The sequence below is a fragment of the Hippopotamus amphibius genome, chromosome 4 (assembly GCF_030028045.1).
Source record: "Hippopotamus amphibius kiboko isolate mHipAmp2 chromosome 4, mHipAmp2.hap2, whole genome shotgun sequence".
Classification (NCBI taxonomy): domain Eukaryota; kingdom Metazoa; phylum Chordata; class Mammalia; order Artiodactyla; family Hippopotamidae; genus Hippopotamus; species Hippopotamus amphibius.
The window spans coordinates 33,958,300-33,973,968 of record NC_080189.1 but is presented as its reverse complement, the minus strand read 5'-3'; the positions used below and the strand labels follow the sequence as shown (position 1 = coordinate 33,973,968).

The 15,669-nt window shown below is 39.2% G+C and overlaps 1 protein-coding gene across 15 annotated transcripts in view; it reads left to right on the top strand.

Annotated features, from left to right (window-relative positions):
• The window catches only part of ST7 (suppression of tumorigenicity 7), a 262,062-nt gene that overhangs the window by 131,444 nt on the left and 114,949 nt on the right, over positions 1 to 15,669 (top strand). For all 15 annotated transcript variants that reach the window (XM_057731593.1, XM_057731583.1, XM_057731580.1 and 12 more), the window contains one exon: positions 10,541 to 10,700. In XM_057731593.1, the coding sequence (XP_057587576.1) occupies positions 10,541 to 10,700 (160 nt within the window). The remainder of the gene's footprint in view (positions 1 to 10,540; positions 10,701 to 15,669) is intronic.

Genomic DNA, 15,669 nt, shown 5'->3' with positions numbered 1-15,669 from the left:
TATGAAGGAAAAATCAGTTAACTGAACAAACATACATAGAAATAAAATGTGTCTGGCAAATGCTGCTGTCTTTTAAACTAATGTGTTTAAAAATAAGGGAGGACTAGGGCTTCCCTGGTGGTGCAGTGGTTAAGAATCTGCCTGCCAATGCAGGGGACAGGGGTTCGATCCCTGGTCCAGGAAGATCCTACATGCCACGGAGCAACTAAGCCCGTGTGCCACACGTATTGAGCCTGTGCTTTAGAGCCCGTGAGCCACAACTATTGAGCCCATGTGCTGCAACTACTGAAGCCTATGCATCTAGAGCCCGTGCTCCGCAACAAGAGAAGCCACGGCAATGAGGAGCCCGTGCACCACAACAAAGAGTAGCCCCCGCTTGCCGAAACTAGAGAAAGCCCGTGCACAGCAACGAAGATCCAACACAGCCAATAAATAAATAAATTTATTAAAAAAAATAAAATGAGCGCTCAGCAGTGTGTATTTTACTAGAAATTGCTGCTAGTTCTTAATTTCACAGGTTGAAAGCCAGCAATGTGTTTGTTATGCCACCTACTTCTCATTCTTCCCTTATGTTTCCTGGGCCCATATCCCCTCCAGGCACCTCTCTCCCTTGCTTAACTTCAAGCTGCCCCTCTGCCCACTTGGCACAAGCCTTCCTATCTCAACCCAGTTCCAGCCATTGGAACCACACCTGTTGTCACAGTCCAAACCCACCAATTTAGTCTTTTATCTGCTCTAGGAAAGACATGCCCAGTCTGCTTGATGTAGCCTCTGTGGGCAATGTTTGTTTCTATGGAAAAAAATTTCTGGGTTTTATTTTTGATTTTGAGAATGGTAAGGTGGATATGTGGAGAAAATGCTCCCCTTAATTTTCTTAAAATGTTGGTAGCATGGAGATAATGCTGCTGTATTTACATTTATACATAGGTGCCTGTATCCCCATTAACGTGTATAAACATGATCCCACACCTACATGTTATACATGCATGTTAAGTAGAGATATATGGGGAAAGGCAGCCAAAGCATAATTTCTAAAAATGAGAATCAAGAATAAAAAAAAATTAAAATAGTAAATAAAAGAATTAATTCAGGGATTAGGTATAAAAAAATTGTTTTCAGGAAAGCGGTAGAAGAGATGACAATGAGATACGAATCAGTTGTAACAAAAGGTCCTTTTATTGTGTTTTCCACTTTATGCCAGGTACTGTTTTAAGCACTTTGAATATATTATTTCATTTAATTCTAAGTGAATTCTAATTCTCATTTCATTGAAATGCTAAGTGGTTGAGATAACCAATGTCTTTATGCAGGGTATAAACGGACACAAAATTTAAATAATTTGGCCAGGGATATATAGCAGACAGTTGGTGAGATTTGAATTTGGATCTGTCTGATCATGCCCTCTATGCTCTCCTGTTCAAAAGTAAGAGAGTGGGACTAGAAGATTGTTATGGCTTCTTGCAACTCTTTTTCATTCATCTAAAGAACTTGACCTCCCCTGGACCTGAAAATCATGCAATTGCAGGGCTAGAGGAAAGAACCCTCAGGAGCCATCCAGTTTAGGTCAGCAAAGATCTAAGGAATAGGCACCCAGAAAGCTTATGACTTGCCTGGGTCATGTTGCTGGGTAAGGTATCGGGAAGACTCAAATTTAAATTTCCACTGCTTTGTCCCAGCATCATTCTGCCTCTCATAAACATGTTGAGTAGGAAGATGGGTAGCAGCAGTGTCTAGTGGTTGATGTATTCCTTTAAACAGACCCACAGAAATGGGTCAGGTAGATAAGAATGTGAAGAGGAGAGAAGGAAAAGAAAAAGAGAAGAAAAGAAAAAAACGAAAAGAGAAAAGAAAGGGGGAGGAAGGGAGACTACAAATGTTTCTGGAGGGAATATTTTTTCTTTTTTCAATCAGCCATGGATTAGGTCAGATTTGGTCAGTCTGGAACATGGACCATCACTTACCACAATTTATAATTTCATTTGTGACCCTTATGATCTTATCCTCTCTGTGATGGAAGCTTCACAAAGGCTGGGAATGTATCTGTGTTGTGTCCAACTGTATAATGCGTGGGTAAACTCTTAAGAAATATTTGTTGAATGCACATAGGGTCAGTGAGTGAATGAATCAAATGACTGTGTCAGGATTATCTGAGGAGCTTGTTTAAAGTGATGGATTCTGAGCACCACCGCAGACCAACTGAATCAGAGTGCCTAGGGGAAGGGCCTGGAAGAAAGCTGCTCCCTAGGATGAGCTGACAGAGTTAGGGGCGCCGTGGCACAGCCTGGCATCTCCCAGTTGTCAGTGGTCCCATGACTTCACCCCAGGAGAGTGATCCTCCCATCCCGGCCATAGTCATTAATGCTGCAGTGGAAATGTCTCATCCAGTGAACATGCAGACACTGAGGTTGGGATGGATCACTGGCTGTTGACCTTGAAGAGAACCTCGCTTCTCTGTCTCCTCTCTTTTCTTAAAGCCTTGGCAATAGGTGGCCAGGAAAGGGGATGGAAGGACATGAAGACCAGTTCTTTACACACCCCCCTCAACTGGTTAGGGGAACAGATGGCTGAGGGGGGATTGGCTGGGACCAAGGAGGCAGGAGGCCAAAACCCACTCTGTAACTCTTCAGTATTCCTAAACAAAATAGGCAGGAGCCAGGAGAAGAAAGAAAAAAAGAAAGGGGGGTGGGGAGAGAGAGAGAGAGAGAGAAGAGAGAGAGAGAGAGAGGAGAGAGAGAGAGAGAGGAGAGAGAAAGAAAGAAAGAAAGGAAAGAAAGAAAGAAAGAAAGAAAGAAAAAGAAAGAAAGAAAAAGAAAGAGAAAGGAAAGAAAAGAAAGAAAAGAAAAAAAAGAAAATTCTGTCATGAGGAATTGGGAGGGACTTTGAAAGGGTTAGTGGTGTGGAGGAAAGGATATACTCGAGAATTCTAACAGGAAACTAAAAAGGTTAGGGCTATCTATAACCCATGCCAACTGCCTTGGTTTATCTTCGTTAAGCCTAGAAGATCCCCTCTTGCCAAAAAACTGTTTACCACTAGATATATTTCTGAAGACTTAGAGCAGGTGTCAGTTTGGCAGTCTGTTTAGGAGTAGACTGCCAGAGTTTCATATTTCCTCTTCAGTCTCCACCATGCCTGTGCCTATCCTGTGATATCAGCATCTACTTTAATCCTTGGGAAACACATAGCCAATTTCATACTGTGACATCTTTGTGTTTCCCATGGGTTTAATGGAATTGGTGTGGAATTACAATGGTGCTATGTGGAAATCTTGAAGCGTTTTTGAGTATGATATATGGTATGGGGAAGTCCCTGATTCATGAAGTGCAGTGTTTTATATATAGAACATGCAATTCAAGAAGAGGAGCTCTTGTTGGATAGGAAGCATCTAGGCATCTTTAGGAAAGAATCAGCTTTTAGGTCTGCACGAAAGATGGAAGGGCCTTGTTTGTTAACCCTTTGCCAGATTTTTGTTCCTTCCCTGCAGGTGACGATGAGATAAGTTTGCACCTTAGGCCAGCTGCAAACCTGAATCTCCATCCCTAGCCCACAGCCCCAGTGCTCCTTGATCATCCCCTCTGTTTCTGTCATATAATAATGGAGAAGTTTACAAGGCCTAGGTAACTGGGTTCTTGACAAATGAGTCTTTGTTTTAAATATGATGTGGGTCCTGAGGATAGCTTGTGGCCCTTCTGTCCTGCAAGGTATAGATTCAAACCATTTCTTTGACCCTAACGTTCCCAGTTCCATCCCCACTTCCCTTGTTCTCAGACAATAACCCTTACCTGCATCTCCTCTGAGATAAATGTCATCTACTTTTTATCCGTTTGTTGCCTTCTTACCTGTGAAACAGCTTATCTTACACCCTATTTTCCAAAATAGAAAGTATTCTTCTATTCATTCATGCTTCCCTTTCATCCTGTCTTAGAGCAAAAAATGATGCTTTTTAAGGCAGGGTAAATGTTCTTCTTGGGCTCTTGGTGTCATGCCTCTTGGTCATTTGTACTCTTTTGCACTTCAGTTTCTCTCTTTCCACTAGATTCTTTCCTCTTCCACAGATATGTATAGGTTTCTATTTTTGTTATAACAAACAAAATGAACACAAAACCTTTCATTGGTCCTGCTGTTTATTTAAACAGTATCCCATTAAATCACCAGGCAAGCCCTTATCATCCATCCATTCAACCTTTCAGCCATCCATCCATTCATTCTTCAAACCATCCATCCTTCCATCCATCCATCCCTCCCTCCATTCATCCATCCATCCATCCAACATTAACTGAGTAACCTTATTTTACATATTAGGTAACTGAGCCCTAGAGAATCAAGAGTACCAACCAAGACACACAACTTGGCTATCATGAAATATAATATGGCCTTGACCTTTCAGCTAGATGGTAGGGTCATTGTTGACTTCCTAAATGACAAGCCTAATTGGTGCTTTTTAGTTCTCATCTTACTTGATCTGTATAATTCTTGGGGTAGAGAGATTACATTTTAAGGACTATGAAATGTGTAAATTTATATTCTGATTTTATGGTTATTTGTCATATTAAAAACTGTTTTGTTCCACTGTGGCAACTCCATTAAGCTACTAGCATGTCTAAGGGCTAATTTTAAAATCGAAATTTGTTTATGAGAGCTTTGCTGTTTACATTGTAGGTTATGCTCCAGGGAGAATAATTCAAAGTGACACCAAATATGTGCGTGTTAAATAACACCATCTGCCCATTTGGATCTGTGCAGCTCTTTAAAATACTGTGAGGTGCTGGCCCAAAGCCTGTCATGTTTCAGAATATGGGACAGATTATTATGCTAATACCCCAGATTAGAAGATTTGGTTTGAAGTTTAAGAATGCTTCAAGTCCTTTCCTACTTCCTTTTAGTAGTTGTGCGTTTAATTCATATTGGAGCATCTGCCCCAGGGTACTGGGGACGCTAGTATAAAGGACTGTTTTGGTTAAGAAGCTATCTACTGCTCTGATAGGACAGGTGTTAGAAGACCCTCCTTTGCCTCCCTAGCAGCTGCAAGAATAACCCAGTCTTTACTGAGGTCTGTTATTTTTCCATTAGAAATACTGGGTGAAAGGTCTGTCTCCTATTATAATGCAAATACTCCATTAATATGAGTCATTTATACCTTAGGATGTATTATCCAGTCCCATTTGATAGGCTAATTCTGGATTAGTTTTGATAGCTAAAAAAACAAAAAGAGACAGTAGAATTGAAGGGCATTCAGAAGTGAAGATTTGAAAAGGGAAATGATAGGCTACCTCTGTCTGTTTGTTTAAATGAGCAAGAGAGTTATAAAAACATGTCTTGTTTTAGGGCCCTAGTAAGATTAGTGGCACAAGAGCTGGGGCTTCAGGCTAAATAGGTACTTAATTAGCTATGTGACTTTCGTCAGGTCACCACCCCTTAACATGTAGCCCTCATTCCTCACCTCTAAATGAAACCGTTCATGGTCCTTTAGGGTCCCTTTTAGTGCTGACGTTCTCTGATTCTGCTAGAGAAACTGAGAAACCTGAAAGAGTTCAAAAGTGGTTTTGTGTGTGTGTATGTGTGTGGTGGGAGCAGCCTGTGAGAGGCATTGTGGGTCTGTGGTGTGCACTGGTAGTGGCAGGGGCCACCTCTGTGCTCTGTGACCCTGGAGCACAGCCCATGCTTGGTGTGGAAGTTTAGTGCTGTGTAACTGAATGAGTGAAGGCCTGGCAGGTGCCCAAGCAGCATAATATAGAAAGCAGAGTACAGACTTGGGGCAAAGAAAGTTCTCGCCCCCAAGTGCTTGAGAGCCATTGCCAGTTCTGTACCCATTGTTCTGGATCCTTTGGAGCCTGCCCTCTTTTCTTTTCTTTCTTTCTTTTTTAAATAAAGTTGTTATTTATTTATTTATTTATTGGCTGCATTGGGTGTTTGTTGCTGCACACAGGCTTTCTCTAGTCGCTATGAGCGGGGGCTACTCTTCATTGTGGTGCGAGGGCTCATTGTAGTGGCTTCTCTTGTTGTGGAGCATGAGCTTTAGTCATGTGGGCTTCAGTAGTTGTGGCACACAGGCTCAATAGTTGTGGCTCACGGGCTCAGGCTCAATCGTTGTGGCGCATGGGCTTAGTTGCTCCGCGGCATGTGCAATCTTCCCAGAGCAGGGCTCGAACCCGTGTCCCCTGCATTGGCAGGTGGATTCTTAACCACTGCGCTACCTAGGAAGTCCCCTTCTTTTCTAATAAAGGCAAAGCCACAAATCTTTTTTGGGTGATCAGGACCATATGATGAGCAGTCTCCTTTTTCACAATGATTACCAGGGCTGTCAGCCAACTGTTTAGTAACTGACAAGATGCTGTACTAGCCTGAAGTGTAGACTGGCGACAAGAGGGGTGCATCATAGCAGTATGTGAGGTGTGCTGACTATGGGAGATATGTACAGCATCGATGTAATAAATGATAGCTTTGCTAGTACTTTTGAGAACAAACTATGCAGCAGGCACTGAGCTAGGTCTTTTACATGGGGTTACAGTCTTGGTGTTTTCCATGATTGTGAAATTGAAAACCCTCAAGGGTAAATAACAAATATGATTTCTGCTTTACAGTTGAAAAAACTGATGTTAAAATAGATTCAGTAACTCACTTGAGGTTATGAATTCCCTTCCAGATCTATGGTGCATAAATTTGCCATTCTTGAACTTTTTGCCTTCTTCAAGCAAGATCTCTTATTCCTAGCATTCCAGACGTTACAGACTGGTCCCATCCCTTCTTAGCTTTCATATCGTATTCTCCCTGTCTTCCCAGTCAAGTTAAATGTTTTAACGTGTGAAAATTCATGTAGTCAAAAGGGGTTACTCCTTGGAATTAAACCAAGTTTTCCTATTTCAGGATTGCAAACATTTGGTTTGATTAATAGTTCCTTCTGGTCATTTGTAGATGTCCTTTTAAGGAAATTTTTGGTAGGGCAAAACAGAGAAGTATCTATTTTTAAATGATAGCCCAAAGTCTATTCCACAGATTGTTTTCATGAAATAAGTAAGGATAAAGGTAATTAATTCTGTTAGTTCCACATTCTATATTATATTATAAAAATACAGTGTAGTTATCCTAGGAGACTCTGGGATATAGTTGATTCTTAAATTTCTTCTGTGTAGTGATTTATGACTGCTTAAGGAACAAATCCCAAATCAGACAGGGAGGCCAGGAAAGGATGTGGGGAGAGCAGTTTCAAACAGTGGTGGGAAAGTGCTCGGAGAGGGGTTGGGGTTGGGGGGCAGGTAGAAGGATTAGGGGAGTTTGCTTGTTTTCCCCATGCTTAGGAGTCCTGATTTCAGTCTAGTTGTATGAGTATATCATTGCTTCTTTCCTTTTTTTAAATTTATTTAATTTTTTTAAAGAACTTTTATTGAGATACAGTTAATAGACAATAAACAGCATATATTTAGAGTGTACGATTTGGTATCCCAATCTCCCAATTCTTCCCCCCCTCCAACCCTCCCCACTTTCCCCACTTGGTGTCCATGTGTTTGTTCTCTACATCTGTGTCTCTATCTCTGCCTTGCATTTCCTCTTTCATAGTTGTTAGCATTTGCCTTATGTATTGAGGTGCCTCCTATATTGGATGCATATATATTTATAATCGTTATCTCCTCTTCTTAGATTGATCTTTTGATCTTTATGTAGTGTCCTTTCTTGTCTCTTGTAACATTTTTTATTTTAAAGTCTATTTTATCTGATATGAATATTGCTACTCCAGCTTTCTTTTGATTTCCATTTGCATGGAATATCTTTTTCCATCCCCTCTCTTTCCATCTGTATGTGTCCCTAGGTCTGAAGTGGTTCTCTTGGAGACAGCATATATATGGGTCTTGTTTTTGTGTCCATTCAGCCAGTCTGTGTCTTTTGGTTGTGCATTTAGTCCATTTACATTCAAGGTAATTATCGATATGTGTGTTCCTATTACCATTTTCTTAATTGTTTTGTGTTTGTTTTTGTAGGTCCTTTTCTTTTCATATGTTTCTCGCTTAGAGAAGTTCCTTTAGCATTTGTTGTAGGGCTGGTTTGGTGGTGCTGAATTCTCTTAGCTTTTGCTTGTCTGTAAAGCTTTTGATTTCTCCATCGAATCTGAATGAGATCCTTGCTGGGTAGAGTATTCTTGGTTGTAGGTTCTTCCCTTTCATCACTTTCAATATATGGTGCCACTCCCTTCTGGCTTGCAGAGTTTCTGCTGAGAAATCAGCTTTTAACTTGATGGGAGTTCCCTTGTATGTTATTTGTCGTTTTTCCCTTGCTGCTTTTAATAACATTTCTCTGTCTTTAATTTTTGTCATTTTGGCTACTATATGTCTTGGCGTGTTTCTCCTTGGGTTTCTCCTGCCTGGGATTCTCTGCACTTCCTGGACTTGGGTAGCTGTTTGCTTAGCCACATTAGGGAAGTTTTCAACTATAATCTCTTCCAATATTTTCTCAGGTCCTTTCTCTCTCTCATCTCCTTCTGGGACCCCTATAATACGAATGTTGGTGCGTTTAACATTGTCCCAGAGGTCTCTTAGGCTGTCCTCAGTTCTCTTCATTCTTTTTTCCTTATTCTTTTCTGCATCAGTGATTTTCACCATTCTGTCTTCCAGGTCACTTATTCGTCCTTCTGCCTCAGTTAATCTGCTGTTGGTTCCTTCTAGTGTATTTTTCATTTCAGTTATTGTGTTGCATATCTCTGTTTGTTTGCTCTTTAATTCTTCTAGGTCTTTGGTGAACTTTTCTTGCAACTTTTCGATCTTTGCATGCAGTCTTTTTTCAAAGTCCTGGATCACCTTCACTATCATTATTCTGAATTCTTTTCCTGGAAGGGTGCCTATCTCCTCTTCATTTAGTTGTTTTTCTGGGGTTTTAGCTTGTCCCTTCATCTGATACAATGTCTTTTGCCTTTTCATTTTCTCTGTCTTTCTGTGGCTGTGGTTTTCAGTTCCACAAGACGAAATACTGCTGATACTGCTTGATCCTGCTATCTGCCCTCTTGTGGAGGAAGCTATCTAGGAGGCTCGTGGGTGCTTCCTGATGGGAGGGACTGATGGTGGGTAGGGCTGGGTGGGTGGAGTTCAGCAAGATTTTAATCTGATTTGGTGGGTGGAGCTCAGTAAAACTTTAATCTGCTTGTCTGCTAATGGGTGGGGCTATGTTCCCACCTTGTTGGTTGTTTGGCCTGAGGCTACTTAGCAGTGGAGCTTACAGGCTCTTTGTTGGGGCTAATGGTGGATTCTGGGAGGGTTCACGCCAATGAGCACTTCCCAGAACCCCTGCTGCCAGTGCCTGTGTCTCTTCAGTGAGCCACAGCCGCCCCCCACCTCTTCAGGCAACCCCCCAACACCATCAGGTAGGTCTGGTTCAGTCTCCTATGAGATTACTGCTCCTTCCCCCTGGGTCCTGGTGAACACACTTTTTTATGTGCCATCCAGAAATGGAGTCTCTGTTTCCCCCAGTCCTGTGGAGGTCCTGCAATCAAATCCCGCTGGCTTTCAAAGTCTGATTCTCTGGGGATTCCTCCTCCTGTTGCTGGACTCCCAGGTTGGGAAGCCTGACGTGGGGCTCAGAACCCTCACTTTAGTGGGTGGACTTCTGCAGTATAACTGTTCTCCAGCTTGTGAGTCACCCACCCAGCATTTATGGGATTTGATTTTAACACGATTGCACCCCTCCTACCATCTCATTGCAGCTTCTCCTTTGTCTCTGGATGTGGGGTGTCTTTTTTGGTGAGCTCCAGTGTCTTTCTGTTGATGATTTTTCAGCATTTAGTTGTAATTCAGTGTTCTTGCAAGAGGGAGTGAGCACACTTCCTCCTACTCCACCATCTTATTCTTTCCTTTTATTAATGAAAGTTATTTCTTTTCTCCTTTGCAAACTGCACATAACAACTGGTAAGCTTGTGAGCTAGACAACATTAATGGTGTGCAACAGATACTAGTGTTTACAAAGCACATCTCAGCAGGTGAGACATTACTGAGTCACTCAGCATTTGGATGTGATGGATACCTGAAGCAGGATGACTTTTACTCTTTCTGTAAAGCTGGATTTCTCTAAGGACATACTTTTGAAAAAAAATGGGATTTTGCTATCTTAAAAATTTTATGCAGATATGACTTTATCAGAATATAAAATGCCAAGAATTGGAATATTTTATAAGCCATGCTTCTAAAAGTGGCTTGTTTGTATTCATTTCTGGAATTGTTTTTCAGCTATGGTGATTTTATTATCAGAATATTATGTAAATTTGGAGGAAAATAATAGTGAGCAGTTCTTAACAATGTTCTTTTACTGTGATTGTAGCTATAAATTTTCCTTAAAAGCCAGTATTAAGTGGACAAAACAACATTGAGAAGTTAAAATGTAATTGATATTTACTTTTATTAAACTTCATAATTTTTAGAATTAAACACTTTTTTCTGGAATAAAAATGTTTAAATCAGTATATAAGGTGAATATAGTTAGTAAATGCAACATATTTTATGAGCATGTACAAAATCATAGCTGGTAACAAGGATTATAATCGTGCTTCTTATTTTTCTGTTCTAGATATTTGAATGGTGGTATTTTCGCAAGTATGGAACATCATTCATTGAACAAGTCTCAGTAAGCCACTTGCGCCCCCTTCTGGGAGGGGTTGATAACAACTCCTCCAACAATTCTAACTCCAGTAATGGGGACTCAGATTCCAACAGGCAAAGCGTCTCAGGTATGGGAAGTCCTTCAGTTTGCAACATTATTTACTTACTAAATTACTATGACTATAAGACAGTAAGAATGTTATTTAAAGATTAGACTTCCAAGAAAAATGAAATTTATATTCCCAAGAAATTGACTACTTCTACCAGAGAAGTAGAGTACTGTATAAGCATCCCAGGGAAAGAAAATGTTTATCTTGTTTAATTTTACTTTTTCTTCCATTTGATTTAGCTAATGATCATTTAGGACCATGGTGCCAATGTGAGTCTCCAGCCCCCTTGTCCTTAGTGTCTCAAACCTCATGAAATGTATCTATTCTCTTCTGTGCCAATTGTAGAACCTTATGTCTAATGATCTGATCACATCATTTCTCTGCTTAAAAGTCTCCATTAGTTCCCATTCCATTAAAGATAAAGCCCAGATTCCAGATTGCTTAGCACAGTATAAGCTGCCTCTGTCTTGCCAACCTTGGCTTCTGTCACAGTCTTGTTCCCCTCCTTTTTGTTTCTTGAACACACCATGTTTTCCCTGTGCAGAAGTCTGCCCAGAAGTCTGTCTTCCTCCCTCCATGTTTGCTCATCTTTCACAACCCAACTCAAATGTCACTTCCTGGGAAGCCCTCTCAGATAAGTTGTACAAAATAGGCTGTACTTTGTTGACTCATAGTATTTTTACCTTTAGCAACATTTATTAAGCTATACTGAAATTTTTAAGCTTGCTGATTTACTGCAGTATCTCTAGCATTTTGCATAGTGTCTACTATGTCATTGAAACTCAGTGAATGAAAGAATGAGGACATACAAGGCCTGTAATTTCTCCACTCATAAAAGAAGAGGAATGAATATAACTTCGCAGCTTGATCTCTTCATCAACTCAGTAAACATTTCCTAAATCTCTAATAAGAATCTGGCCTTGTACAGGTTCTTATGAATATTATGATTTTAAAAAATGTCCAAGTCCTTGTCCCCATCGAACTCTTGTGTCTATTGAAGGAGACAAACTGTTAAGTGCTCTGATTATATGAGGGAACCGTGCAGTACTATGGAGTACAAAGGAGGGGTTCCTGATCCAAACTGGGGGAAGAAGTTTGCTTCTTGAAGGAGAGGTACCAGTTCTGAGACTTGAAGGATGAAGAAGAAGAGATTAAAGGACTAAGTTATATCTTTTTTCTTTCTTCCCTAGAATAACTCAGTTCATATTTCATAACTGTCTAGCCAGGTGATAGGCATCAAGGAGCGTTGTATATATATTTTATTCCTAGTGTTGATTCAATGCTTTTTTAATATAATAGACCCTTTGCCAGTGAGCCATGAGTGGTCATGGGCACCTCTGGGTACACATTTGTTTCATTCCAAAGGGTGCAGTTGTGAGAGATGGTACCATTCAGGTAATAACCTTGTCTGGGACTTTATAAACTCAACCACTTTGTGAAAGAAACAGAAGGAGATCCAAGCAAAGTGAGGTATTACTTTAATCAGCTGCCCTAACACGTGGCATATTATTCTAATGAGGAATCTTGATCATTCAGTCATCGTCACATAAGCAGTTGTGGCTAATTGCCATCACTTTGCATTTGTTGGAAGATCCCACAGATTAAATGTGCTCCTGTCTGGTCCGACTTACTATAGTCTTTGTATGACACAGAACATTGTAGAAAATTAACAGATTGAAAACAGAAAGCAGTCTCATTTAAGGACGTTTTTAATTGTGAGTACATTTTTATTTTCATTAAAATTCTCTCTGCCCACTTTAAATCTCTTGACATCATTCCTTAATGTGGCGAAGAGTTCAAACTCTCCTTATTGTCGCTGTTACTTTACTGTCTCTCTTTGTGAAGGCCTTGAATAAGCCTGATGCGTTATATAAATCTTGTTGCTATTCCTAGTGCCGGTGTAGCAGTTTTTGAAGGGAGAATCGCAGCCCTTTATAAAAATACATTCGACAGTAATGATCATGGAAATTCCCAATTTTATTTCTACTGAGTTTTTACCCCTCTAAGGCTGAGATTTTGAATATTATTATTAATTCAATTTCATTAGTATTTACTGAGTGTCTACTACTATGCATGCAATGTTGCTATTCATTTCCTGTAATAGATACAGCATTTATGATCTGATCTTATAACAGTGTTCAAATAGTTAGGTTTAGGAAAATGGAAATTAAGCTTGTCCAAGTATATTTAGGGCTCAATCTGCCTACTTCTCCTTGACATTTGGGTTTCTAATATTTGGCTAACTCAGCTCAACAAACATGTATGTTGGTATGGAAATGCCAGATACCATGGGACTAATACCATTTCCCACTTCTATTTTCTTGTGGTGATTTTTATTTTTGAATAAGAAAAATGCTATAAAAGTACATTGTCTTTGTTTATCTCTACCCTTAATCACTTTCTATTTCATAGTCTAATTTCAGCTAAGTATGGAGGAAAAAGAAGGTCCAAAGCTGAGGGTAATCAATACATTTTCTTAAAATAGAGGAATTTGTTTTAAAGTTTATATTGCTTTAATAATAATAAAATATATTGCCCTCATAAAAGAAGCATCATAAGACAGCTCTTTGCTGAATCTTACATGAAATAAAACATGGCTAACCAAGTCCCATGGACATTGGCAAAGGCAGTTAAATGGTATTGCTTATTTGAAAAAAATCATTGAAAAAGCTAAAACCAAACAGAAAATACTAGTTATAAACATTGCACTATATGAAAACTCATAGTGTAGCTCTTTCCTTAAAGACTCATTTATTTTGATTAAAAGCTGAAAGACCTGGCCTACCTAGGAATAATTTGGGGTGGAGAAATGGGAAGTGAGAACGCTGTGATTGTTACAGGACAGGTTATTCGTTCATTGTTTAACATTTGGATCTGTGCAAATTGGCCAGAGTGCAGACTCTTTCAAGATTTGCATTGATGTTTATCTGTGGGCCAGAGGAGAAATGTAGTTAATTATACAGCTTTTTAATCTAGCCAAATTTCAGATTATCTGGTTTAGGCTAACATTTATGAACATTTCACTTGTCTTGATTTATTTGGGAGCTAAACTGCTATGTTTCTCAGAAATATACAGCTTCTTATAAACCCTGCCGATATATTTTGCATGTCACCATGTTTCTTGCTGCCATTTCTTAGTGCAATTTAATTTATGAACTAATGATAAATACGGATTTAAAATGTGTCCAACTTCTCCTTGTCTTAAGGGAAGGGATTCTCAGGGTCCAGTAACATTCTGAATTTGGGTTCATGGGAACATCTATTTGATAATTTGCCCTGTTCTCAAATAAGATGCCATAAAGACAAAGTTTGGAGTGTTCTTCTTCAAGGTATTTAGAAAAGTGCAGGGTGCTCCATCATATAAGAAGTATCCTTGCCAAAGTCAAGTTTAAATTCTCTGAGACAGTTTAATAGCCTCTTGCACAGAACTGGATCTTTAGACAAACTCTGATTATAGTCTCTTGGCTTCCTGTTGCAAATCATCTCACTTTAATCTCAATCTATATAAGATAAATATATATCATACATTTTTTAAATCTTTTTTGGAGTATAATAGCTTTTTACTGTTGTGCCAGTTTCCGCTCTACAACACAGTGAATCAGCCATATTTATACATATATCCCCATATCCCCTCCCTCTTGAGCCTCCCTCCTGAGCATCCCTTCCACCCTCCCTATCCCACCCCTCCAGGTCATCAGCACTCATTGAGTTGATTTCCCTGTGTTAGGCAGTTGCTTCCCACTAGCTAGCTATTTTACATATGGTAGAGTATCAATGTCAATACTACTCTTTTACTTTGTTCCAGCTTCTCCTACCCCACCTCCTCATGTCCTCAAGTCTGTTCTCTACCTCTGCATCTTTATTCTGCCTCTGCCACTGAGTTCATCAATACCATTTTTTTAGATTCCATGTGTGTGTGTTAGCATATGGTATTTGTTCTTCTCTTCCTGACTTACCTCACTCTGTATTTTTATATAAAACTTTTAATGAGTTTCACCTGGAATTCTAAATTAAGATTCATTACATTACTAGAGGCAGTTCAATCACTGATTAAATACAGCTAATAAAGAAAAGCAATGGAGATGAAGAAACTCAGGTAGGTTGTAAGGATATATTCTAAGAGCAGGCCTTTCAGAGCTTGCATTTCAAATATATCCGTCAGCAAATTGCAAGTTGCTGCATGTCCAGGACCTTTAGAGTTGCTCTCTAATAGTCTCAATCAGGGAAACTCAGTTTATATTTGCCAAAATCTTTTTATGTGTTGAAAATGATTCTCTTAGCCAATTCTTATTACATCTTTTAAAATCATTTGCTACTAAAATTTGTGTTCTAGGATGGATCAGCTCTCCAGTTGAATGGTGAAAATGCCTCAAAAACACTTTTGGCCCCTGGTGAACATTTATTTAATAAACTTATTTCATAGTTTTCACATTATTTGGTAGAGTTGATTGACTTAGATCAGAAATGACCAATGAGAAATGTGTGGGAGAGACAGAGATTTAGGCATTTTAGCAATATTCTTGAAGAAAGTTGTACACTATCTTAAATAAAGCAGATCAATAAAAATGGTCTTAAAACTCGTAATTATTTACACCTTTTTTCATTCCATAAAAGAATTTGAGAGAGTAATATATTTGTTGAATTGAAAGCTACCTACATGTTACTTTGTGCCTTTACTTCTAGTAATCTTTTCAAAATAATTATTTCAAAAAGTTATGAAAACAGTTAAAACTGAGTTATTTAAGAAAATGGGTATTTTGTTACTCTTACTGATTGCTTAAGATTGACCTGTTTGATGTAGAGAATTGGGTATTCATTTCTGAGATAGCAAAGCTAATAAATATATGCAGAATCACATGACAGAAATTGACTGGCTTGGGGTTAATCTTGATTGTCATAATACATCTCATGAAACATTTGGGCCCTTCTCTGTTGTACTTTGGAGCTAAAGTGTTTAAAAGTATTATTTCAAAGTGCCTAACATTTC